The sequence below is a fragment of the Hyperoodon ampullatus genome (genome assembly GCF_949752795.1).
Source record: "Hyperoodon ampullatus genome assembly, chromosome: X".
Lineage (NCBI taxonomy): Eukaryota > Metazoa > Chordata > Mammalia > Artiodactyla > Ziphiidae > Hyperoodon > Hyperoodon ampullatus.
The window spans coordinates 16,485,727-16,509,494 of NC_136913.1; the positions used below are offsets into that span (position 1 = coordinate 16,485,727).

The 23,768-nt window shown below is 40.3% G+C and overlaps 1 protein-coding gene across 1 annotated transcript in view; it reads right to left on the bottom strand.

Moving 5' to 3' along the window:
- SCML2 (Scm polycomb group protein like 2) overlaps window positions 1–23,768 on the bottom strand; it is a gene marked incomplete at its 5' end in the record, with an annotated part of 87,844 nt that overhangs the window by 60,429 nt on the left and 3,647 nt on the right. The window contains 4 exons of the mRNA XM_079727242.1: window positions 2,935–3,178; window positions 14,770–14,858; window positions 18,391–18,625; window positions 19,439–19,509. Of these exons, the coding sequence (XP_079583368.1) occupies window positions 2,935–3,178; window positions 14,770–14,858; window positions 18,391–18,625; window positions 19,439–19,509 (639 nt within the window). The remainder of the gene's footprint in view (window positions 1–2,934; window positions 3,179–14,769; window positions 14,859–18,390; window positions 18,626–19,438; window positions 19,510–23,768) is intronic.

A 23,768-nucleotide genomic window follows, 5' to 3' on the forward strand; every position in this document is an offset into this window, starting at 1 on the left:
GTTGCGGAGCACAGGCTCTAGACGCGCAGGCTCAGCGGCCATGGCTCACGGGCCTAACCGCTCGGCGGCATGTGGGATCTTCCCGGACCGGGGCATGAACCCATGTCCCCTGCATCGGCAGGCAGACTCTCAACCACTGCGCCACCAGGGAAGCCATGAAGTCACATTTTTAAAAACACTTTGCATCTCCTATTTACTCCTCAACTTTCTAAATCTGGTTTTTCAAAGAAGTCTAGCAACTACGCTTTTACTTATTTAAGACCACTAATGAGCTCTCTCTCTTGAGTTTTATACTGCATTTGATAGTGTTGAATACTTATTTGCTTAAAATATTTCCTCTCCTGTTGTTGGGGGAATCAACCTAGTGCTCTTCCTACATTTATATACTTTTTCTCAGTGTCCTAAACTGAATTCTATCATCTACCCATCTCTTATTCTTGTGTTTCTCGAAGTCTGGGCTTCAAATCATGTACAATGGAAACACCTAAGCCCCACTCCAGACCTATGGATTCAGAACCCCTAGATGTGAGCATCAGGATATCAGCCTTTTAACAAGCTCTCCCAGGTGATTCCAGTGTGAGAATTATTGTTTTAAATGTTGACCCACAAGGTTCTGTGGTTGATCCTCATCTACCTCCACCTGTTACACATGTATAAATAAAATCACACCCAAAACTTCCACCACTCACTGCTATCAACAGGATGTGTAAGCTGCCCACCTCCACACCAACTCCCCCGCCAGCACCTATAATCCCACCTGACACAAAGCGTATTTATCTGAATGAACGTGATGATTCTCAAACCTGCTTTGTCAACCAAGACCTAACTCTTTTAGGCTTCATACATGCATGTACATCCATCCAATGGACATGTCTACCTAGATGTCCTAAATTACCCTGAATCAGTTAGGATTAAATTCAGCTAACAGTAACAGAAAAGCCTAAAACAGTGGTTTATATAACACAGAAATTTATTTCTCTCAAATAATAGTCTGGAATAGGCTAGCATAAAAATTCTGCTCCACAAAGTTCTCAGGGACTCTGGCTCCTTTCTGCTTTCCACTTTGAAATGCCTAGAATATGGTCCCCATTTCATAATCCAAGATAGAGCTCCATCCAAAACAACCACATTCCTAGCAGCAGGACAGAAGCAAGAAGAAGGAAGAGAGAACAGTACATTCACTTCTCTGTAACACACTACCTGTACTTTTATCCCACTGACAAGGACTTAAGTCTCACAGCCATAACTAACTGCTAAAAAGGCTGGAAATCTAGTCTTTATGTTAGGCAGCCAAACTGCGTTATTAAGGAAAAAAATAGGGAGACCAGTTACTGAAGGACAGTATCATTCTGGGCTACACATTCCAAAGTTACCATGTCCCAAATTGAACTCACGAGTTTTCAGAACACACTGTGCAATTTCACACCTTTGTGATGTGTCCACCCTACCTTTATCTCCATTCTGCCTGGCAAACTCCTTCTTCTCTCTTAATACTCACATCATGTGTCTTTTTGTGAAGCTTTCCTTTACCCAACCACCTTTCCGCCAGCCTAAACAGACCAGATGTCTTTTGGGGACCTTCATATCTAGCATACATCTCTAGTTTTACACTGCTAATTCTGTATTGTATTTTTTTTTTAAGTCTATCCCTCCATTCATCCCTCTCCCACTAGAAGGTAAACTTCTTGAGGGCAGAGACTATGCCTTATTTTACTTATTTATTTATTGGCCGCACCACAGGGCTTGTGGGATCTTAGTTCCCCGACCAGGGATTGAACCCGTGCCCTCTGCTGTGGAAACATGCAGTCCTAACCACTGGACCGCGAGGGAATTCCCATGCCTTATTTTAGTATCATATGCACATAAATCTGTATCACACTAAATTTTACAAAAATCAACCATTAACATCTCTTTCCTAAAATTATGGCAGCAGGGAACCAAAGAGGTACCTAACAAAAAGATCATCATGGTATGTAGTATTGTAGTATAATGGGATGTGTTAAAGTTCCAAATTACAGAAGATTCTAATAGCAGTTACAAGAATAATACGGCTATGTGCTCATACCTAGCCACTGCCCTCCTCCACCACACTACCTACTCATTTGCTACACCCATCTTTTTTTTTCTGGTATAAATAAATAAATTTAGTGGGGTAAATTTTAAGTATGTTTACATTTGATTCCACTTACAAGTTTACATTTAACTTAGGCCAAATGATTCGGTTCTGTGCTTAGACTCCACTTAAATCTCAGCAGTTATTCCATCACAGAAGACCAGGTTAGCCATGTCTACGTCCTTGGAAGAGTCAACCAAGGAGCTTCAATATTTTGATGACTTTTCTTTGAAAGAAAATATCTACGCTAGATGACACTATATTCAACTTAGGAAGCGCAGCATTACAACTGATAAACACGTGACGGAAATAACATACTGATCTATGATGGCTTCCACAGTCAAAAATTTTTACAGACATGTAGATTTTACTTAACACTACCAAAGTATCAATTTAACTAGAAAAAACAACCAAAATCATGTAAAACATGTATATAACACTTGTTATGCCCAACCTTTTAAAAACTATCTTCAAGATACAAACAATGGAATGCCGTGTGTAATTTTAAATAGAATATCAACTATAAAGGTACCTGAGCACCCCAAAATGTTTCTAGCAGCAAGGCTTCAATAGTCTAAGTGTGACTTGTAGCTTTGTCCATATTCCCCAGTGTGGACTGTCAATTCAGACCATGATGTTGTGTTGGCCCTCAAAAATTCTAATTGTAAACTTTTACCTCCAGTTCTCTAACCTGGACAGTACCCTCGCTGTTCTGCCTGGTGCTCCTCAGTTGGACATGAAATCCTACCCTCAATGCCAAGAGCAGTTAGATCTAACTTCAAGAAAATAAAAGAACATGTATTAGTTAGTTATTATCTTACCATGAGTTCCTGGTGGTTGTAATACATCTCCTGTCAGGCGACACCACCCAACTGGGAAAATATCTCGACAATCATACTTGCACCAATAATCAAAAGCTCCACTCCAGCCGTCGAATGTGATATAAACTTCATCTCCTTTAACATTTCCAATAGTTGCAGGGCAGATCAGATAAGGGTTCTTTTTGTCTATAGCTTCAAGTTTCATTCCCACTTTAAAATTATTTAGAGGTGGCTTTGGTGGTTCCTACCAAAACATTAAAAAAAAGTTTTCATTATTAAAATGTATTAAGAAGCATTTGCTCAGTTGTATTCTTACAACCTTTAGCAACCAAAAATTAAGCTTCATGTTTATCAATTAAATACAGGAAAAACAGTTCTCACAGATTCCTCTGAAACTCTGCTCTACAATATCTCACTTACTCTGGAGCAGAGCCAAGAACCTAGAAGAAAACAAAACCAGCCTGATAGTAATGCATTCATTCATTCACTCAAGAAGTATGTATTATATACTATGTACCAGGAATTTAGCATTCATAAGTGAACAAAAATATCAAGATCCCTGCTCTGGTGGAGCTTATATTCTAGTAGTGGTGGTAGCAGGGGTAGGGGAGCCAGATAGGATGAAGGGGAGGAAGCAATAACAAGAAATTTTAAAAGAGAGAGTCAAACAAACCTAAAAATATATAAATTATAGGGTATTTTGAAAGATAGTAAGTCCAAAGAGAAGGAACAGCAGCAGGTAATATCTAAAAAAAAAACCTCAAATATAAAATGCAGATACAAGAACATGAAAGTCACACAAGTCTGGGGTCATTTATGATATGCAATCCAGAAACAAATAATTAAAAGTATTCCTTAAGGACTTCCCTGGTGGTCCAGTGGTTAAGAATCCACCTTCCAATGCAAGGGACACGGGTTCGATCCCTGGTCAGGGCACTAAGACCCCACACGCTGCAGGGCTTGCCCTGCTCTACAGCCCACCTGCCACAATTAGAGACCAGCCCACACGCCACAAGGAAGAGCCCGCATGCCGCAATGAAAGATCCCACGTGCCACAACTAAGACCTAACAGCCAAATAAATAAATAAATAAATGTTTTTAAAAAATAAAAGTATTCCTTAGTTACAGAAAGTTAAAGCATGCAAATGCTAACAGGATTCTTAGAAACACCAAGTGCTATGTTACAAGCAACATCTGTTTTTTTTTTTTCAATTTGCTCTTTTTTTTTTTTGCAGTATGCGGGCCTCTCACTGTTATGGCCTCTCCCGTTGCGGAGCACAGGCTCTAGACGCGCGGGCTCAGCGGCCTATGGATCACGGGCCCAGCCGCTCCGCGACATATAGGATCTTCCCGGACCGGGGCACGAACCCGTGTCCCCTGCATCGGCAGGCAGACTCTCAACCACAGCCCCACCAGGGAAGCCCCACCAGGGAAGCCCCACCAGGGAAGCCCCACCAGGGAAGCCCCACCAGGGAAGTGCCACCAGGGAAGCCCTTCAATTTGCTTTTTATCCTAGTAAATGGCACCATCAGCAATCCAATCACCCAAGCCAGAAACCTGGAAATGGTCCTAGACCTGTGGTTCTCAGCCTGACTGAACATTAGAATCACCTGGAGCCACACTGCCAGCGCTATTGATTAAATCAGTCTAGGTGGGGCCCAGGGCATGTTTTAATTGCCCAGATCCAAGGCTGAGAACCACTACCCTAGATGTATCCTTTCCCCTTAACACAATCAAAGACCACAACCTGCCAATTCTACCCGCTAGATCTTTAGAATAACGATATTGAAAGTTAAACCTTCAGGGGACTTCCCTGGTGGTGCAGTGGTTAAGAATCCGCCTGTCAATGCAGGGGACATGGGTTCCAGCCCTGGTCCGGGAAGATCCCACATGCCACGGAGCAACTAAGCCCACCCGCCACAACTACTGAAGCCCACGCTCTAGAGCCCGAGAGCCGCAACAAGAGAAGCCACCGCAGTGAGAAGCCTGTGCACTGCAACAAAGAGTAGCCCCTGCTCACCGCAACTAGAGGAAGCTTACGCCCAGCAACGAAGACCCAACGCAGCCACACATACATACATAAATAAATAAATAAACCTACCTACCTTAAGGAGTGCTTATTATATATATAAAAAAAAGGTAACCTTCAATTGTTTAGTATATGCCAGGCACGGTTTAAATATCTTCCATATATTCATTTAATTCTCACAACAATCCTATAAAGTCAGTGCAATTATTATACCCATTTTACAGATGATAAAACTGATGCACAGTGGCCTAAGACTATACCATAAGTATCAGAGCTAGATTTTAAACTTAAATAGCCAACTTTGTGAAACACCCTACACCCCATCATCTGCTGGGCCAACTCCAACTCGTCCACATTTCAAAGCCCAATTCTCCTGGTCTCTTTAAGGGTTCCCTGACCAATGCCTGCCCACTCCAAGGCCCACCAAAGAGGTGCTCTTGCCTTCAACTGTGAAACTATTGTTAAAATGTGTTCACTCCTCTGGGACTTCCCCAGCAGTCCAGTGGTTAAGACTCTGCCTTCCGATGCAGGACGTGTGGGTTCAATCCCTGGTTGGGGAGCTAAGATACCACATGCCGTGGGGTGCAGCCAAAAACTTAAAAAATAAAATGTGTTCACTCCTCTATGAGACAAAGGGATTCTTAAAGCCAAGTACCACATCTTTTACATATTGTTATTTCCAGCACAGTACCCAACAGTAAGCATTTTTTAAATGAATGAACCAAGGAATCACTTGGAGAACAGTAAATGAGCTCTCAACTAACTCTTTCATCAAGATATAATTTTAAAAACCTATCTGGTAGATTCATTCCTTTTAAAAATGCCTCCTTTACTGTAAAGCAATTATACTCCAATAAAGATGTTTAAAAAAAAAAAAAGCCTCCTTTAAACCCATCTCAACATCCCATGCTTTCTCTGTTTCCTTTAGCCTTGCAATCTGAAAATTCCTTAATTCTTAGCCTTCAAAGTCCTTTTAATTACATATTCTTAATATGATTCTTAAAACCACCCTGAAGGGTTTCCCTGCTGGCACAGTGGTTGAGAGCCCGCCTGCCGATGCAGGGGACACGGGTTTGTGCCCCGGTCCGGGAAGATCCCACATGCCGTGGTGCGGCTGGGCCCATGAGCCATGGCCGCTGAGCCTGCGCGTCACGGGAGAGGCCACAACAGTGAGAGGCCCGCGTACGGCAAAAAAAAAAAAAAAAAAAAAAAAACCACCCAGAAAGTCAGCAGGGCAAAAGTTAGATTGATGAAGGATCAAAGTATTTGATAAATAGCTGGTAAGTAAGAAGCAGAGTCACATACTGACACTTCGTGAAAGGGCCAAAGGTCCGTTATCAGTTATTACATATGGAAAGAAGGGGGGGGCAGATTTTACAAAGTATAACCATGGAGGTTGATATATTTGTGCTAGACATTCACAGAATACAAAAAACATTCAAGACACATATAAGGATCACAGGGCCTTACACTGTCATTTAACAGAGTAAGACTTTCCATAGCAAAGTAAACTAGATCAAATGGCAATATACATTTTCTGCTACAAAACAGATTTAAGACAGTCATGACAAGAGAAACAGAACTAATTTTAAAATTCAAATGTATAACCTAAAAAGAAATCCCAATATGACAGTATGTTATCAATATCACTACTGGCTGGCAAGTAACAAAAACCAGAAAATGATTACAGACAAAATGCAATTTATTCTCTAAAGATTTTCATACTGTTTATTAATTCTTCTAAATTTCATGAAAACTCTATCAAATTTTCTTACATAAGTGCAGCCATACAAATAAATATTAATAAAGCTCTAGAAGAAAACAAATTTTTATTTTAAAAAAATTAAAGGAACTACTGTTTTAATAACACAGTAAATGAAAGGACTTATCTCAAAACAACCTCCTTCCAGATTTAGGTAACTGGCAAAATGGTTCCCTCTGCTGTCCACAAAAGGTAATGATACAAAGTTGCTTTAAAATGTGTTGTTTTCTTAAAATAAATTTATTTACTTATTTATTTATTTTTAGCTGCTTTGGGTCTTCGTTGCTGTGCGCGGTCTTTCTCTAGTTGCGGCAGGCAGGGGCTACTTTTTGTTGTGGCACGCGGGCTTCTCATTCCGGTGGCTTCTCTTGTTGCAGAGCATGGGCTCTAGGCACGCAGGCTCAGCAGTTGTGGCTCACGGGCTTAGTTGCTCAGCGGAACGTTGGATCTTCTCGGAACAGGGCTCGAGCCCTAAAATATGTTTTTAAAGAATATAGTTCGTGGGCTTCCCTGGTGGCGCAGTGGTTAAGAATCCGCCTGCCAATGCAGGGGACACAGGTTCGAGCCCTGGTCCGGGAAGATCCCATATGCCACGGAGCAACCAAGCTGGTGAGCCACAACTACTGAGCCTGCACTCTAGAGCCCACACGCCTAGAGCCCATGCTCTGCAACAAGAGAAGCCACCGCAGTGAGAAGCCCGTGCACCACAACAAAGAGTAGCCCCCACTCGCCGCAACTAAAGAAAGCCCACGCGCAGCAACAAACACCCAATGCAGCCCCAAAAATTAATTAATTAAAAAATATATATATAGTTTGTCATCATTCATTCTTGAATGACTTCCTAAACACAAAGATATAATTTGCAAAAGCAATAGCTAAAATAAACAAGGGATCATTCTCTTTTCTTTTACTGTAAGAAAATGATTCTGTTCTAGGTGGTGGCTAGCAAAGAATGGCCTTTTAACCTCCTTCCTTGCTTAGCTACAATATGGTTCTCCTTACAGGCTACTTTTTCACATATCCCTCTGACTGAAGCCAGTCTCAGCATTACCTACATTACCCTTCTGCCTGGAATATTCTTACCCTTGTAGTCTCAAGGTTCATTCTCTCCCTTTCTCCACAACTTCACTCAAATGGCAACTTCTCAGCAAGACCTTCCTGGCCAACCTATCTAAAATGACACCCTCCCTTCTCCTTAGCATATACAACTATCAAACATAATACACATGTATTTATTATGGTTTACTATAAATTTACCAAGCTAGAAGGTAAGCTCCATAAAGCCTGGAGTTTTTTATAGCTTTGTTTACAGCTATATTCCTAGAGTCTACCTCTGATCACAAACTCCTATCCTTAATTTCTACTTTCTTACTTTTAATCAATTACTTCTTTGACCTCATCAAGAACTGTAGTCCTTTAACCTTCATTTATTCATTTACAAATATTTACTGAGTGCCTACTAAATGCCAGACACTACTGAAGGTTCTTGATATATATTAGCTAGCAAAATAAAAATCCCACCCTTGCAGTGCTCACATGCTAGTAAAGAGAAAGATGAGGAACATAAGAAGTAAAATATATTCTATGTTATAAATGATAAGTGCTCTGCAAAAAGAGAGAGAGAGAGAGAGAGGGAAGAGCAGAGTAAAGGGAGATCCAGAGAGCAATGTAGGGGAGGGGTTGTGCAACTGTAAACAGGGTAATCAGGACAAGCCTCATCTGAAGGTGACATGTGAACAGAAGCCTGAAGGAGGTGATTATTAACCATGCAGTTATCTAGAGGAAGAGTGTTCTAGGCAGAGCCAACAGCCAGGGCCAAGGCCCTAAAACAGGAGATGTGTCTGAAATATTCGAAGAACAAGGAAGCAGAGTGTGGCTAAACTGCAGTATGCAAGTGGGTGGGCAGTAGGAAACGAGGTCAGAGAGATAGTGCCGGGTCGTATCATGTAGAGCTGTGGAGGCCACTGTAAGAACTCTGGCTTTTACTCTGAGTAAAACAGGGAGCCCCCTGGGTGGTTTTGAGCAGAGGAGTGATATAATCTCACTTATGTTTCTTTTTGTTTGTTTGTTTGTTTTTGCGGTACGCGGGCCTCTCACTGTTGTGGCCTCTCCCATTGCGGAGCACAGGCTCCGGACGCGCGGGCTCAGCGGCCATGGCTCACGGGCCCAGCCGCTCCACGGCATGTGGGATCTTCCCAGACCGGGTCACGAACCCGTGTCCCCTGCATCGGCAGGCGGACTCTCAACCACTGCACCACCAGGGAAGCCCCTCACTTATGTTTTAAATGGAATACTCTGGTTGCTGTGTTGAGTACAGACTGTAAGGTTATAAATAAAGAGATCTATGAAGAGGTTACCACAGTAATCCAAGTGAGAGATAAAGGCAGCTTGTTCCAGCCGGATAGCAATGGAGATGGCAAGAAGTGGTTGGATTTCAAATATATTTTGAAGGTAGAGCAAATAGGGTTTCCATATGGACTGGATGTAGTGTGCGACAGAAATGATCGCCAAGGTTTTTCGCAGAAGCAAATGGAAGGATAGTTGCTACTCCCTGATATGGGAAAGGCTGCAGGTAGAGCAGTTTGACATGTCTGTTAGACATCCAAGTAGGGATACTGAGTAGGTAGGCTGGATATACAAGTCTGAGTTGGGAGCAAAAGGTCTGGAGCGGAAATATAAATTTGAAAGTCATCTGCATATAAACTGTATTTAAAGCCAGGAATTAGATGAGATCAGCAAGGAATTAATACAGATCAGAGTTTCTCGAACATGACACTACTGTCATTTGGGACCAGAACATTCTGTTGTAGGGGCTGTTCTGTGCAGTGTAGGATGTTTAGTAGCATCCCTGATCTTTATTCACTAGGTGTAAGTAGCACCCACATACACACACAGTTGTGATAACCCAAAACGTCCCGTTTCACTGTATAAAGAAGAGAAGAGGGGACTTCCCTGGTGGTGTCCAGGGGTTGAGACTCTGCGCTCCCAATGTGGGGGGCCCAGGTTCGATCCCTGGTCAGGGAGCTAGATCCCACATGCATGCCGCAACTAAGAATCCGCGTGCCGTAACGAAGATCCTGCACACAGCAACAAAGGTCCCACATGCTGCAGCTAGGACCCAGCACAGCCAAATACATACATACATACATACACGCATACATGCATACATACATACATAATTTTTTTAAAAAAAGAGAAGAGAAGAGGACCAAACACTCTAACATTCTATCACACCCGTTCACGTCCAGGTTACAGAGCATCATATCACCACTTTCTTCTCAGCACCCCAAACCAACTTATCCCCTTGTCCTTGTTCTGTTACCTCCAAACCTTAGTTCAATATCACCATCCACTTTACCATTTATTCTCAGTTGCCAAGCACTGCTGGAGAAAAGTCCCACATGCTTACTACATGTAGTGCTACACATATTTAGTCTTCATTCTCAGGTGAACCCTCCAAAATACTGTCATATGTCCCTAGGTCGATCCCTCTCCCATCCTACATGGCAGCTATTCCAAACCTTTATCATTTGCCTTAAGACCAATAATGTTTCCTCACTATACATTCATTACTTTATTTGTTAACTGACCTTCTCCCAAACCACAGAGTAAGCTCTCTGCCTTGGTGTTGGAATATAGTAGACTTTCCATCTATGTATGAATCCTTCCCTCCAGCCTTTGTCAGTTTCCTATTTCAGAGTAAATCGAGGCCATCAGGAATGAACTCTATCAATATTCTGCCCCCACAATTACAAATTTAACTCTATCTGAGGACACTTTTCAGCTGGTCTTCAGTTCTTGCTAATGTAACTGATGAACTTCCTATCTACCAAATAGTCAAGAATCAGCTTTCCTTTTAACTGACCCCTACTAAGTACCTGATATGGGTACTTATACATCATAAAGGTGAGTGGGTATTTCTCAAGGTTCTAAACTTGACACTCTTCTCTTCTCCTTCTATATATTCTCTTTGGACTAGCTCATTCATGCTCAAGGCTTCCACCCCTACCATTTAAGCTAAAAACTCCCAAATCCACGTACCCAAGCCAAACCTTATTTCTAAGTTCTAAATACTTTATGTCTAATGTCTGGTGGTAGTCATTCCTCCTCAGACTTCCCAGAGGCACTTCAACATGTCGAAAACTAAACCTACCTTCTCCCTCTCTATGTATTCATCTCCTGTACTCCCCCATCCTTTCTTTATTCATCGAACAAACAAGTACGTACCAGGACGTATGATAGGCACTGCAAATACAAAGCCATGTTAACTTTTCAAAACGAACTCACAGTCTAGGAACCAAGAGACAGTGAAAATAATAATATAATCCAATAACCATAAAGACTGACATATGGGGGACTTCTCTGGTGGCGCAGTGGTTAAGAATCCGCTTGCCGGGCTTCCCTGGTGGCGCAGTGGTTGAGAGTCCACCTGCCGATGCAGGGGACACGGGTTCGTGCCCCGGTCCGGGAAGATCCCACATGCCGTGGAGCGGCTGGGCCCGTGAGCCATGGCCACTGAGCCTGTGCGTCTGGAGCCTGTGCTCCGCAACGGGAGAGGCCACAACAGTGAGAGGCCCGCATATCACAAACAAAACAAAACAAAACAAAACAAAACAAGACAGAATCCGCCTGCCAATGCAGGGGACACAGGTTCAAGCCCTGGTCCGGGAAGACTCCACATGCTGTGGTGCAACTAAGCCCATGCGCCACAACTACTGAGCCTGTGCTCTAGAGCCCGCGAGCCACAACTACTGAAGCCCGTGCACCTAGAGCCCGTGCTCCACAACAAGAAAAGCCACCGCCATGAGAAGCCCGTGCACCGCAATGAAGAGTAGCCTCTGCTCGACGCAACTAGAGAAAGGCCCACATGCAGCAATGAAGACCCAACACAGCCATAAATAAATAAATAAATAAATAAATAAATTTTTAAAAATGACTGACATATGCACAAGGTGCTACAGAAGTATAAGAATACAGAGGCAAAAATAGGGAAGGTATCCTGGGGGATTTAATGCCTGAAATGAATCTTAAAATAAAAATAGGAATTAACCAGAGATAATCAGCCTAAAAAAAGGAATATGGTATGGACAGGCTATTATAAGCAATTTAGAACATAAAATCCAAAGCAAGAAGTGGCAACTGTAAAGCAGATCACAGAGCACCTTAAAGGCCATATTAACAAACTTATACTTCATCCTGAATGCAAATGGGAACTTCAAAGGAGTTTTAAGTATGGAATGATGTGATGATATGGCTTCTGTATCAGATATTTCTAGCAGTTGTGTTTAAGGGTGACAATTATAGGCAGTTATAAGGCTAGTTGAACAGTCTAGGCAAGAGGAAAGCCTGCACAAGGGGCAGTGGTATTAAGGTTAGAAAGAAGAGACACAACAAAGAAATAATTAGCAAGCTAAGTAGGTGGGCCTTCCTAATTAACTGGCTATCCAGAGGCCAGGGTCAAGGAGGAGTGAGGATTTAAGATGGCTCCTGGCCAAGTTCCAACCTTGGCTGAAAAGAGCACCCCACAAATCAGTAAGAGTAAGAAAACAAATCCAGTAGAAAAAAGGCAAAGGCTATAATCAGGCGATTCACAGAAAAATAAAAGGCCATTAAACACATTTTAAAAGTTCAATTTCACTGGTAATCACTTCAATGCAAATTACAATGGGATACCATTACCATTCCCACCTCCAAAAAAAGATTCACAAAATTTTAAAAGATAGATAATATTCATTGCTAGTAAAGGTGTGGGAATACGAATATATCTATACACTAATACTGGAGCATAGTTTGGAACACCCTTTTAAGGTGCAATTTAACAGTATATTTCAACACTTAAAGCATACATTCCCTTTGAACCAGGAATTCTAAGAATGTAGGCATTTACACTTATATAAAAAGTTCTATATGAACTATAGAACATTCTATAAGAGTGTCCACTGTAGATGATTTAAGCAAGAATATGGAGACAACCTAAACATCAATCCTTAGGGAGAGGCTAAACCACTTAAGGTAATCCATACCACAGAAGAGTACAATACAACCTAAAATATATATGAAACGAAATGGAAATTTCAAAAAATCCATATTTTAGGGAAAAAACTAAATCACAAAATATATTCCAATTTATGTTTAAGAAATAAAAGCCCATATATGTTTGTGAATGTGAATAAGGGTCAAGAAGAACATTTTGGAGAGAACAGTAGAATGGAGGAATGGACGGGATAAATGGACACTCATTTTTCACTTTAGTTAAGTATATAGTTTGATTTTTTCCCCCACACAAAGATGAATTACTTTTATAATTTTAAAAATGAAAAACATAATGTGACATGCGGCATGTGACTAGCTGATAAAGCAACTTAATAAGTAAAATAGATCCAGTGGCTTTTCTAAAGCCACAGCCTAAGCTAATAAGTATTTAATAAAGACTACTACTAAACATCTCTTTTGTTGTTAGCTATCCTCACATATGCTTTACACAATGCCCAAAGGGATTGCATTCACCTGTGCCCCTTGCTGGTAGGGCAAGCCCACTTACAGCATTCATGCTGCTCAAAGCTATACTCAAAGATTTTTTCTTTGCAATGCAGGAATCATGTCAATTGACACTGCACATCTTTATATCTTTAATCTTCTTGAAAAGTTTTTAAAACCTACAATCAATGTTTACCATTCCTGATATGAATGGCTGTAATAAAATTTAAGTGACTGAGAAAACAATGAGGACAGAGAGTGAGAAAGAAATATTTTGACCCACAATTTAACTAAAACTTGGCTTTCATTCATTGTTTCTTAACACAGTGTACTCTTTCAACATTTTCTCAAGAGCATGAACTATTTTTGGAATTTTCTCTCTTTGTTACATAACAAGTATTTCCTTATAACAAATTCTTTCTGATGACTGTTTATAACATTCTTTTACTTCTGCAACCAAATCTCTCCAAGTAACTTTCAAGTAGTTTTTTTGTCCCATCATTTTCTCCAATATCAAAGAGACGAGTAACATAGCAAACTGAGGCGAAGCTTCACTTCCGAAGGTACATAAAAAATAATAACAAACATTTGCTTCCAGTAGAGTACCCCATTTTGTATCTGAGGTCAAGAAAGAAGGTACTAATTCATTTTGACTACTGGATGAATAAAACTGAGCCTTTTTTTTATGACTTGCTGTTACGGGCTGAATTGTGTCTCTGTGTCTCACTGCCCACCCAACCAAAATTCATATGTTTAAGTCCTAACCCCAGTACCTCAGAATGTGATTGTATTTGGAGATAGGGTCTTTAAAGAGATAATTAAGTTAAAATAAGGCCATTATGGTGGGCCCTAATCCAATATGACCAATGTCCTCATAAGAGGAGGAAGTTAGGATGCAGATACATAGGTCATGTATCTTTTCCTCCCAAAGAGGAGAAGTCAGCTATCTATAAACCAAGGAGAGGGGCCTCAAAAGAAACCAAGCCTGCTGACACCTTGATCTCAACTTCTAGCCTCCAGAGCTGTGAGAAAATAAATTTCTGTTCAAGCCACTGTTATGGACTGAGTTACATCTTCCCAAAATTCATAATTTGAAGCCCTAACTCCCAATGTGACTATATTTAGAAACAGGACATTTAAGGAGGTAATAAAGGTTAAGTGAGGTCCTAACGGTGGGGCCCTAAGCCCATAGGACTAGTGTCTTTTCTAGAGAAAGGGAAACCAAAGATCCCTCTCTTCCATGCATGCACAGAGAAGAGGCCATGTGAGGACAGAGCGAAAAGACGATAAGCTGAGAAGAGAGGCCTCACCAGAAACCAACCCTGATGACACTTTGATCTTGGACTTCTTGCCTCCAGAAATGTGAAAAAATAAATATCAGTAATTTAAGCCACCCAGTCTGTGGTACTTTGCTACAGCAGCCCGAGCAGACTAATACACTTGCCAATCAAGTAATTTTAAAAGCATTTTTGCTTTCCATATCAGAGAAGACAAAGCATTTAAGCACCCACTGAAACAATAAAACCACAGCCCAGTTGATGGAAGCTTTTCATAACATCTTTCTCACCTTCTTAAAGAATGCTGCAGGTGCCATTTCAGATCCACTCAGTGTTCTCAAGAGGAACATTGGCCAAGATGATGTGTTCATCTGGTACCCTATTTTATAAAATAAAGCAGAAATCAATTTTAAAAAGCCTCCCTGTGATATTACAGCAAGTTGGTATTAAAAAAAATGTTTCATTTACCATTCTCCTCCAGAGAATGACTTTCTTATTGAGGAACTCAGGAAATGGGCAAGAGGAGCTGGTGCACCCTCCAATCAGTGCTACTGTATCCATTGTACTATTAAACAAGAATGCTACAGTGGGGGTAGAAATTCTCATCTTAAAGAAGCCACTAGCTAGGGTTCACCAACATACACATATATGTTGGGAATGGGCCATACTACTAGGAGAAATCCAAGCCAGAGCCCAGGAGAGCTTCCATTCCCCACCAACAACCACACACGCAGGGTAAAAAGGCTGCAAAAGACTTCCAGTCCCTCCTTTTCCTCAGAGCCCCTGCCTTATTTCCTTTCCAAAAGACAGTTTTCTGTCAAACTCAGCAAATGTACACTTATGATGGTGCATTTCACCATATGTAAATTTCGCCTCAAAAGGAAAAAACCTGTAAATAAACAGTGAACTCTAGTTAATGATATGCATGCAAACGTATTTAGGAGAAATGCACTGATGTCAATAACTTATCCTGAAGTGCATTTAAAAATATGATGGACTGATGAATCGACAGGAGGACAGATGGACAGATAAGTGATAAAGCAAGTATAGTAAAATGATAACCGGTAGAGCCTAGGTAGTGGGTATGTGGGTGTTCACTGTAAAATTCTTTCACCTTTTTTGTAGGTTTGAAATTTTTCATACATTATATTGGGAAAAAAGACAGCTCTCACGTCAGTAATCTTTGCTCACACTAAATGATCTTATCTTAGAACTTGTATCAGGTACTATCAAAATAGACTCAACAGGTGTCTTCTCTAGAGATCTCATCAATTAATGGTGAATATCACAGCATCTGGCATGTGCAGCGGGGAGCAACGATCTGCTAGTTTTAGTATTTTCTGGGGGCAATCTGTTACATGCAACACTTGCCTCCCTTGATGCCAGAATTGGTGAGAACTTGGCATGCATCCCTGATGAATACATGCATTAAGATAGGGAGGCACATGAATCACATTGGCAATGGGTCCATCAATAGGATAAAATACGCAAGGAATTTCAGACAGAAAGTCATCCTATAATAATCATGTACCAAAACACCCTTAATCTGACTAGGAAAATAATTGTTGCTAGGGAAAAATGGGGGAGGGTTGTTACACACTCTCTTAAAATAAATCAGTATTATTAGTGATATCTAATAAATAGTTATCCACAGCATGGATTCTCCACACTGTGGTTAGAATAGTGCTTAAGAATCATTCTCTGGTCCTTATGCCTTTCTCTTAACCCCCATCTTATCCTATTACATGATGTACCACGATTTTCTTTTTTAATTTAGCATTTTTCTTAATTCTTTAATTGCCTAAAGTCAAACATAGATTAAAAGGTCAAAAAAGATCAAAGTGCATGTTAAAAATTCAAACACAGATAAAACTAATCCATGATATTAGGAAGTCTGGACAGTAGTTACCTTTGGGAAGGAGGAGGATATGACTGGGGATCAGCAGGAATGGGGCTTCTAGGGTGCTGACAATGTTCTATTTCTTGATTTGGGTGTTGGTTATACAAGTGTGCTCATTTATAAGCTGTACACTTTTCTCCATGTATGTTGAAACTTTAAAAAAAACCTTTTAGGGACTTCCCTGGTGGCGCAGTGGTTAAGAATGCGCCTGCCAATGCAGAGGACATGGGTTCGATCCCTGGTCCAGGAAGATCCCACATGTCACGGAGCAACTAAGCCTGTGTGCCACAACTACTGAGCCCACACGCCACAACTACGGAAGCCTGCATGCCCTAGAGCCCATGCACTGCAACTACTGAGCCCACGCACTCTAGGGCCTGTGTGCCGCAACTACTGAGCCTGCGTGCTGCAACTACTGAAGCCTGGGTGCCTAGGGCCTGTGCTCCACAACAAGAGACGCCACTGCAATGAGAAGCCCATGCACCACAACGAAGAGTAGCCCCCGCTCGCCACAACTAGAGAAAGCCCGTGCGCAGCAACAAAGACCCAACGCAGCCAAAAAAAAAACAAAAAAAACCCTTTTAAATAATAACCTTTAAGGTTTAAATAAACCTTTTAAAAAGGAAAATGAAATAAGTTGTGTTATATTAAAATGGAAACTATTCAAAAGCGCCTGATGAGCAAATTGGCAAAAACTGTATTTTTTTATTATGTGTTGTCAAAATACACACTAATCAGCATGTATTGCTATGTATTTCATATTTTTAATTAATAAACTCTAAAAGTAATTTGAAAAAAGAATGATTATAAACTTGGTTATGTGTTTGAAATGCTGACAATCACAATAGCTATGTTTCCTTTAAACAAAATACAAACACATAGTATCATGTTGTAAACAGAGAAATAAAATCCAAACAGAGAAGCACTAAGCCTCAGGTTTATATTATGTCTCTTACAGAATTCTGTATGATTTAAGAAATACTATAAAAATAAACAATGAAAAATGTGAATGATATGAAGAAAGAAAAGGGGAAAAGCATAAAATACATACACCCTAAACCATCTTCTTGGAATCACACATCTCTGATTAGTTTTTTCAAATATTTTAAACCAAATTAGGAATAAGTAACAATTACAGCAAGGACAGTATAAAAAGATATTGCTAAAAGAGTAGTTATTATTATCTTACATTTTTGGTTCTCAGGGAACTTTTCACTAGTAGGAGACAAAAAAATCCATTCTCTCACTGTGCTTTATAATAGAGAATTTTCATTTTTAGCATTGTAAAGAAGAAACAAAAACCAATACCCACCATTCACTCAGAATGTAGAATAAACTAAATCCTTACATTCTACAGAATACCATGGTACTCTTTAAAAGAGAAAATTTTTGCACAAAATTAGTGTCACACACTTCTTACCTTTTAAAAACTTGGTCAAAATTGAGAGCTTTGTATTAAAAACCTTTGCTGAAGAGTTCCATCCATCTCCTCCTTTTCAAAGATCTATAGGTACTGACTCCTACCCCTCTCACCGTGACTTCTTCCCACATAGGTGTAATGAAATTCCCAAGTCTGAAACTGGAGTCCTGATGTAAAATCATACCCTTCTGCTATGCTCATCCCCATACCAAAAATGATGAATGGCTCATTAGACAATATTGAGGGAGGAAGTGACTCATATCAAATGCTACAAACTTCTCCCCCAGAAGGGTTTCTGAATCTGCATGAGTAATCCAGTAGAGCTGTTTTTGACATTTCAAGTTTTAAGGCAGAATGAGTCTTGCTCTGGAGTGGGGAACCTTTAGCACACAAATGCCAAATATGTACTTAGGTGAAACTCTATAACATATGGTACTGAGTTACTTTCTCATACATTCTCCACAGTAACCACCTGACTATCTATTTGTAAGAATGCCCAGAAGAAGAGATTTTTAAAAGGCCAGTTAAAATTATTTCTATTGAATATTACATTAACAAGAATATGTTATTTTAAAAACTGTTTATCCTTACCCAGTGGAGGCTGAAGTAAGTCCCCCTCCTTTTCACATGTCCCAACAGGCTGTATGTCCGGAGAATCAACAAGCCGCCAAAAATCATTTCTGTTGTCACTACCGTCCAGTCTTAAACGTAGCCTGGCACCAGTAATTCCAACGACTGTGGCGATACATATTGAAGTCATATTGCGAGGGTCATGGGCTTCCAATTTCATACCAACTTTGAAGTCATTAGCTGGTGGAATCTTGGACTATATATATGCACACATATAAGTAAAATTCTGTTAAAACGCATCAACTGTAAGAAAATCAAATGGTCAGTTATGTACCAGAATACGCGAGGAACGTTTTAAGTAACAGTCACAACAGTTGGTGAACAAAGTAAGAGTTATAAGGGTTAAGAAAAAGATCTTCTCCAAACCCTCTCCTTGGCTTGACATGCAGCCTGACTTGGCTGCCCACTGCTGGTCTTACTCATCTGCCCACTTCCAGGCAACCCAAATACAGCCTCAAAAATGCATCCTGAGTGGCTTTCTAAAATAAGAATATGATTAGGCCATTCCCCTTAAAATAAGCCGAACGGCAGCTCACCACTGCCTAACATAAAGTCCAACTCCTCAGTACAGGTTAAAAGCCACTGCACCTTAATCTCATTCCCATACTATCACTTCTACCCACTTTGTGCTTCAGCCATCCCATCCCATCCCTTAACACTCAGGTTCTTTTACACCCATGTGCCTTTGCTTTGGATGTTCTCTCTGCCTGGAATATCCCTCCCCTCATCCCAACCACCTCAGATAGCCACCTCTTCTGTAAGCCCTCCCAGTATAGTTACCACACTTTTCATAATTAATTATTTACATGTCTGTCTTTCTCTCCAGATCTGACATAAAGTAAATTCTTAATGAATGGATGCAAAGAGACCATCTGGTTCTTAAGCAGCACTACCACAATCCCACTATCTCCTCACACTACTAGAACCTAACAATCACACAGGCACCCCTCAACAAGTTAATAGTTTACATCAATATATACAACAGGACATCTACAGAATTTTGGCATACCTGTCTGAAACACTCCGAAGGAGCACTTAAAGATCCAGTCTCTTTCAAGTAATTTTCCCAGTGAAAATCATCTGGAAAAAAACACGCAAAAATAGTTTTGTTGTTTCCTTTTTTTGGCCGTGCCATGCAGCTTGTGGGATCTTAGTTCCCCGACCAGGAATCGAACCTGGGCCCACGGCAGTGAACATGCCGAGTCTTAACCACTGGACCAGCAGGGAATTCCCATTAATACATATAATATGTATACTAACTTTCAGGAATAAAATGGGTTTTAGTTCCATACCTCTTCAAAGAAATACTTCTTAAAGAACAGATTCAAATTTCCTGATCTACATTTGACTACCAGCATGGAAATAAAAAATAAGACAACTTCTTGATAATAATAGCTCTGATATAAATTACAATCCAGATCATCTTGATGAAATGAAGACTGCAGCACAGTGATTCTGAAAATGTGAACTCTAGAAATAACTAAAGGACTTTTTATAGAGTAATAGCAAATTCTACTCATATGTCTCAAATATAAATTTACTCAAGACGTGTTTTTACCATTTCATCCCATTACTGTGAAGGCGTTTCTTTGTTTTTCACAGGGATCTAAAGGTGTTTAGTTGTGTGGTATAGCAGAAATAAAGCAATACTTTATGGAAAGAAAAACTCTGAGAAACAGCATTGTTTCTCAATTGACTATTAGATCCCCATCCAGGGTGTTAAGAATATGGTAGCAGAACAAAGCAGAAACCAGTCATCAGTGCAATGACTGATATGCATTGTTGTAATTATCTATATTTTTTACAAACTCTTGCTGTCCTTTCTCTCATTTAGTCTTCATGATATATTATAATGCTAGAAGAGAAGGTCAGAAAGCAGTATACTTTGCCTGGACACTTCAATTCACTGTGCCAGTCACACTGCCAAGACACTGAAAGACTTGATAGCAGTATTAAAGGTACTATTAATTCATACAAAGTTTAATTCTCATCAACCATGAGGTTTTTTCTATACTCTTGTCTAATTTCCTCACTATAAAAATATTGGGTCCGACAGTTCCCTCCCTAGGGGAATCTGTGTTACTAGCCTCTTATATATCCTTCAAAGGATATAACAGTTCCACTTACACACTGCTAATAAATGTTTAACAGCCAACTTTCCAGAAAATACAAACAAACAAAAAGCCTGACTGGTAGTGTTTGCAGATTCCTGTGGTGTAAATACTACCATCATGGCTGATTGATTGCAAGGTGCCAAGGTAAAGTCACCAACTACAAAGTTGGGAAGAAATGTGTACCACTGGCTCTCCCAAGCTGATGTGAGCCAGCTTCAGAATATCACTGTTACCTGAAAGTATGCATTTATATGTGTATGTACACATATTATATATGGTATTAAGCGTGTCATATGTAACACTGTATACCCTTATAGAGATTTTTCCACTAAAAAAAAAAATACTGGGTTTAATTCTTCTTCCAGATAATGTAAAGCAAGCACTACCACAGTGCTGAAAGGTATGCAGCAGAATGTCAAGAACACAGGCTCTGGAGCTGAACCTGCCGCCTTTCAGTCAGACTCTGCCTCTTACTAGCTATGTGACCCTGAGCAAGTCATTTCACTTTCTCAGCCTCAGTTCCTTCATCTATAAAATGAGGAAAGTAATACATAGGATATAAGGTATTTTGAGAAGTAAGTGAAGTAGTACACATGCAAGTAACTCAATAAATGGTTTATGTTATTATTCTAAAACTAAATGTCATAGTTGTGCCTAAACTTAAGAATACTGGATAGCTTTATTAAAAGTGAAAACTGAGATCTGTGGCTCCAAAATTTAACTGACCAAGTTATTTCAGTGACCTCCTAAGCACTAACCTGACAATCAAGAGACCCAAGGTTCTAAGTGAAGCTCTACCACCATATGACCTTGGAGAGCATTACAAAAGAAGAACAAAACAAAACATGAATGGGGGAAAAAATCTGACTAGGATGTCATTAAGGAGCCCCCACACCAGGAAGAAAGGAGTACAAGTTGAAAATAATGACTGAGAAATCAAAACCATTTCACAATTATACCTCAAAAAACTTAATTAAGACTCTTCCACAAACCAGTTACATTTGTAAAAATTTTCAATGACATTGGAAAATACTTTATCCAACACAATTTTTAAAATATTCTATTACCATTTGTATCTTAATGGGCTATAATTTGAACTAGCAAATCCTTTATACCAGTGCTCCGTAATACGATTATTTTCTATTGCACTGCTAGTTAATTTAACCTTTGGAGCCTTAATTTTTTTCTTTATTCATAAGGCAAAAATTTTTAGTCCACAGAACCGTTCAGCTTGGTTGCCCATATGATGAGAGCCTGCCAATAACATGGGGGAAACACACATAGCAAAAGGCTTTACTAATTTAGATTTGATACATCTACAATATCACAGCTGGAATTGCTGACCAGGAGCCAAAATAGTCAAAGTCACAGACAAGCATGAAGTTCCCGTCTGCCTCTGCATCTTATCCTCACTGACAGATTTGGCGGGGGTGGGTGGGGGGTGGATTTACCCTCTCTCAGAAAGGAGCGCTGGGAACTGATAAGCCTGTTCATGAGACAGATGTACATACACAACTTTGTGATCTGACTGTTACCTGCACGTCTATGGTCCTTCTTGTTTGATTTGTACTCTATTCTAGTCCATACATTAAGGCAAACACCTTTCAGCAAACTGAACATAATCTATGAGGCCCCCCCGTCTTCTCCAGAGTAAATCAGAATCATAATGTCTTCTACCAGTGCTGGGTTTGGGTTCAGAGGCCATGTAAAGAAAATGGGCAAAATATCTAGAGCTTGAAGCTTCTCAGCTGAATGATCAGCACCCAATACCTCATAGCATTTATCACAACTGTAACTGGGCATTTGTTTAATGTCTACTTAAGCTCAAAGGCAGCAAGAATCATGTCTGTCTTATTCATCAATGGATTCCCATAGAAGGTCACTAGTATGTGTCAGGCACTGTACTAGGTACTGCAGATGCAGCAGTTAATAAAACAGACAAAAATCCTGGCTCTCCTGGAGCTTACCTTCCAGCAGTCACTCACTGATTTCTGAAATGAGATGTTAGAGTGACAGCCCTGAGAAATATCTGCAGATGTCTGTCAATTTGATTAAGTAATATCATTTTTAATCAGAATTTCTCAAACAGAGAGTTTGAGAATTTTGAAAAGTTATTAGTTTCAACCTTTAAGAATATATTTTTTCAAATTTATTTTCATGAAATTTCCAGAATAGGAAAATCTATAGAGACAGAAAGTAGATAAGTGGTTGCCTAGGGAGAGGCACTGGGAGGAAATGGGGAGTGGCTGTTAGTTGGGTACAGGATTTCTTTTTAGGGTGATGAAAATGTTCTAAAATTGATTATGGTGATGGTTACATAACTCTGGGAATGTACTATGAGAACCACTGACTGTATATTTGAAATGGGTGGATTGTACGATATATGAATTATATCTCAATAAAACTGTTATATTAAAAAAAATGGAAAGGAATTTGTAGGGATAAGGAAGAACATTCTAACCTAATGGCCTCCATTTCCTTTGGAGGGTTTTGGGGGTTGGAAGGAAGACCTGAGGAACAAAATAAGGCCAATGGGAAAGAGAGCTAAGGAAACACTGAGGACACAGCTACAGTGAGAAAGAATGACTCCATGGGGATTACCTCTATAGGCAATCTTCCTGTAGGAACAGAAAGTCATGGGTGAACTACTTACTCCAAGAGTAGGGCTGGCAGGGCAGGTACAACAGAAAGACAAGGGGCAAGAGGTTTGCCTGGAAATCTCTGGTAAACACAGTAAGTTTGCTGTAGTATTTTTTTTAATTCAGCCTTTTGTCTATGTATGACTTACTTTCTCATTTTCCTTAAGAGCAGGTGCAATGGGTCAGATTCTATCTCCTGAGTCTCTGATGTAGTGCTATATACATGCTGTTCACAATTAAAAAACTTAAAACATGAATTAATAACTCAGACTTCGGGCTTCCCTGGTGGCGCAGTGGTTGAGAGTCCGCCTGCCGATGCAGGGGACACGGGTTCGTGCCCCAGTCCGGGAAGATCCCACATGCCGCGGAGCGGCTGGGCCCGTGAGCCATGGCCGCTGAGCCTGCACGTCCGGAGCATGTGCCCCGCAACAGGAGAGGCCACAACAGTGAGAGGCCCGTGTACCGCAAAAAAAAAAAAAAAAAAATAACTCAGACTTCATAAATAAAGTTAACATTTACTGAACATTTACTATAAGCCTAGGCATTATATTAGGTGCTTTACACTCATTTTCTTTCATTCTAATAG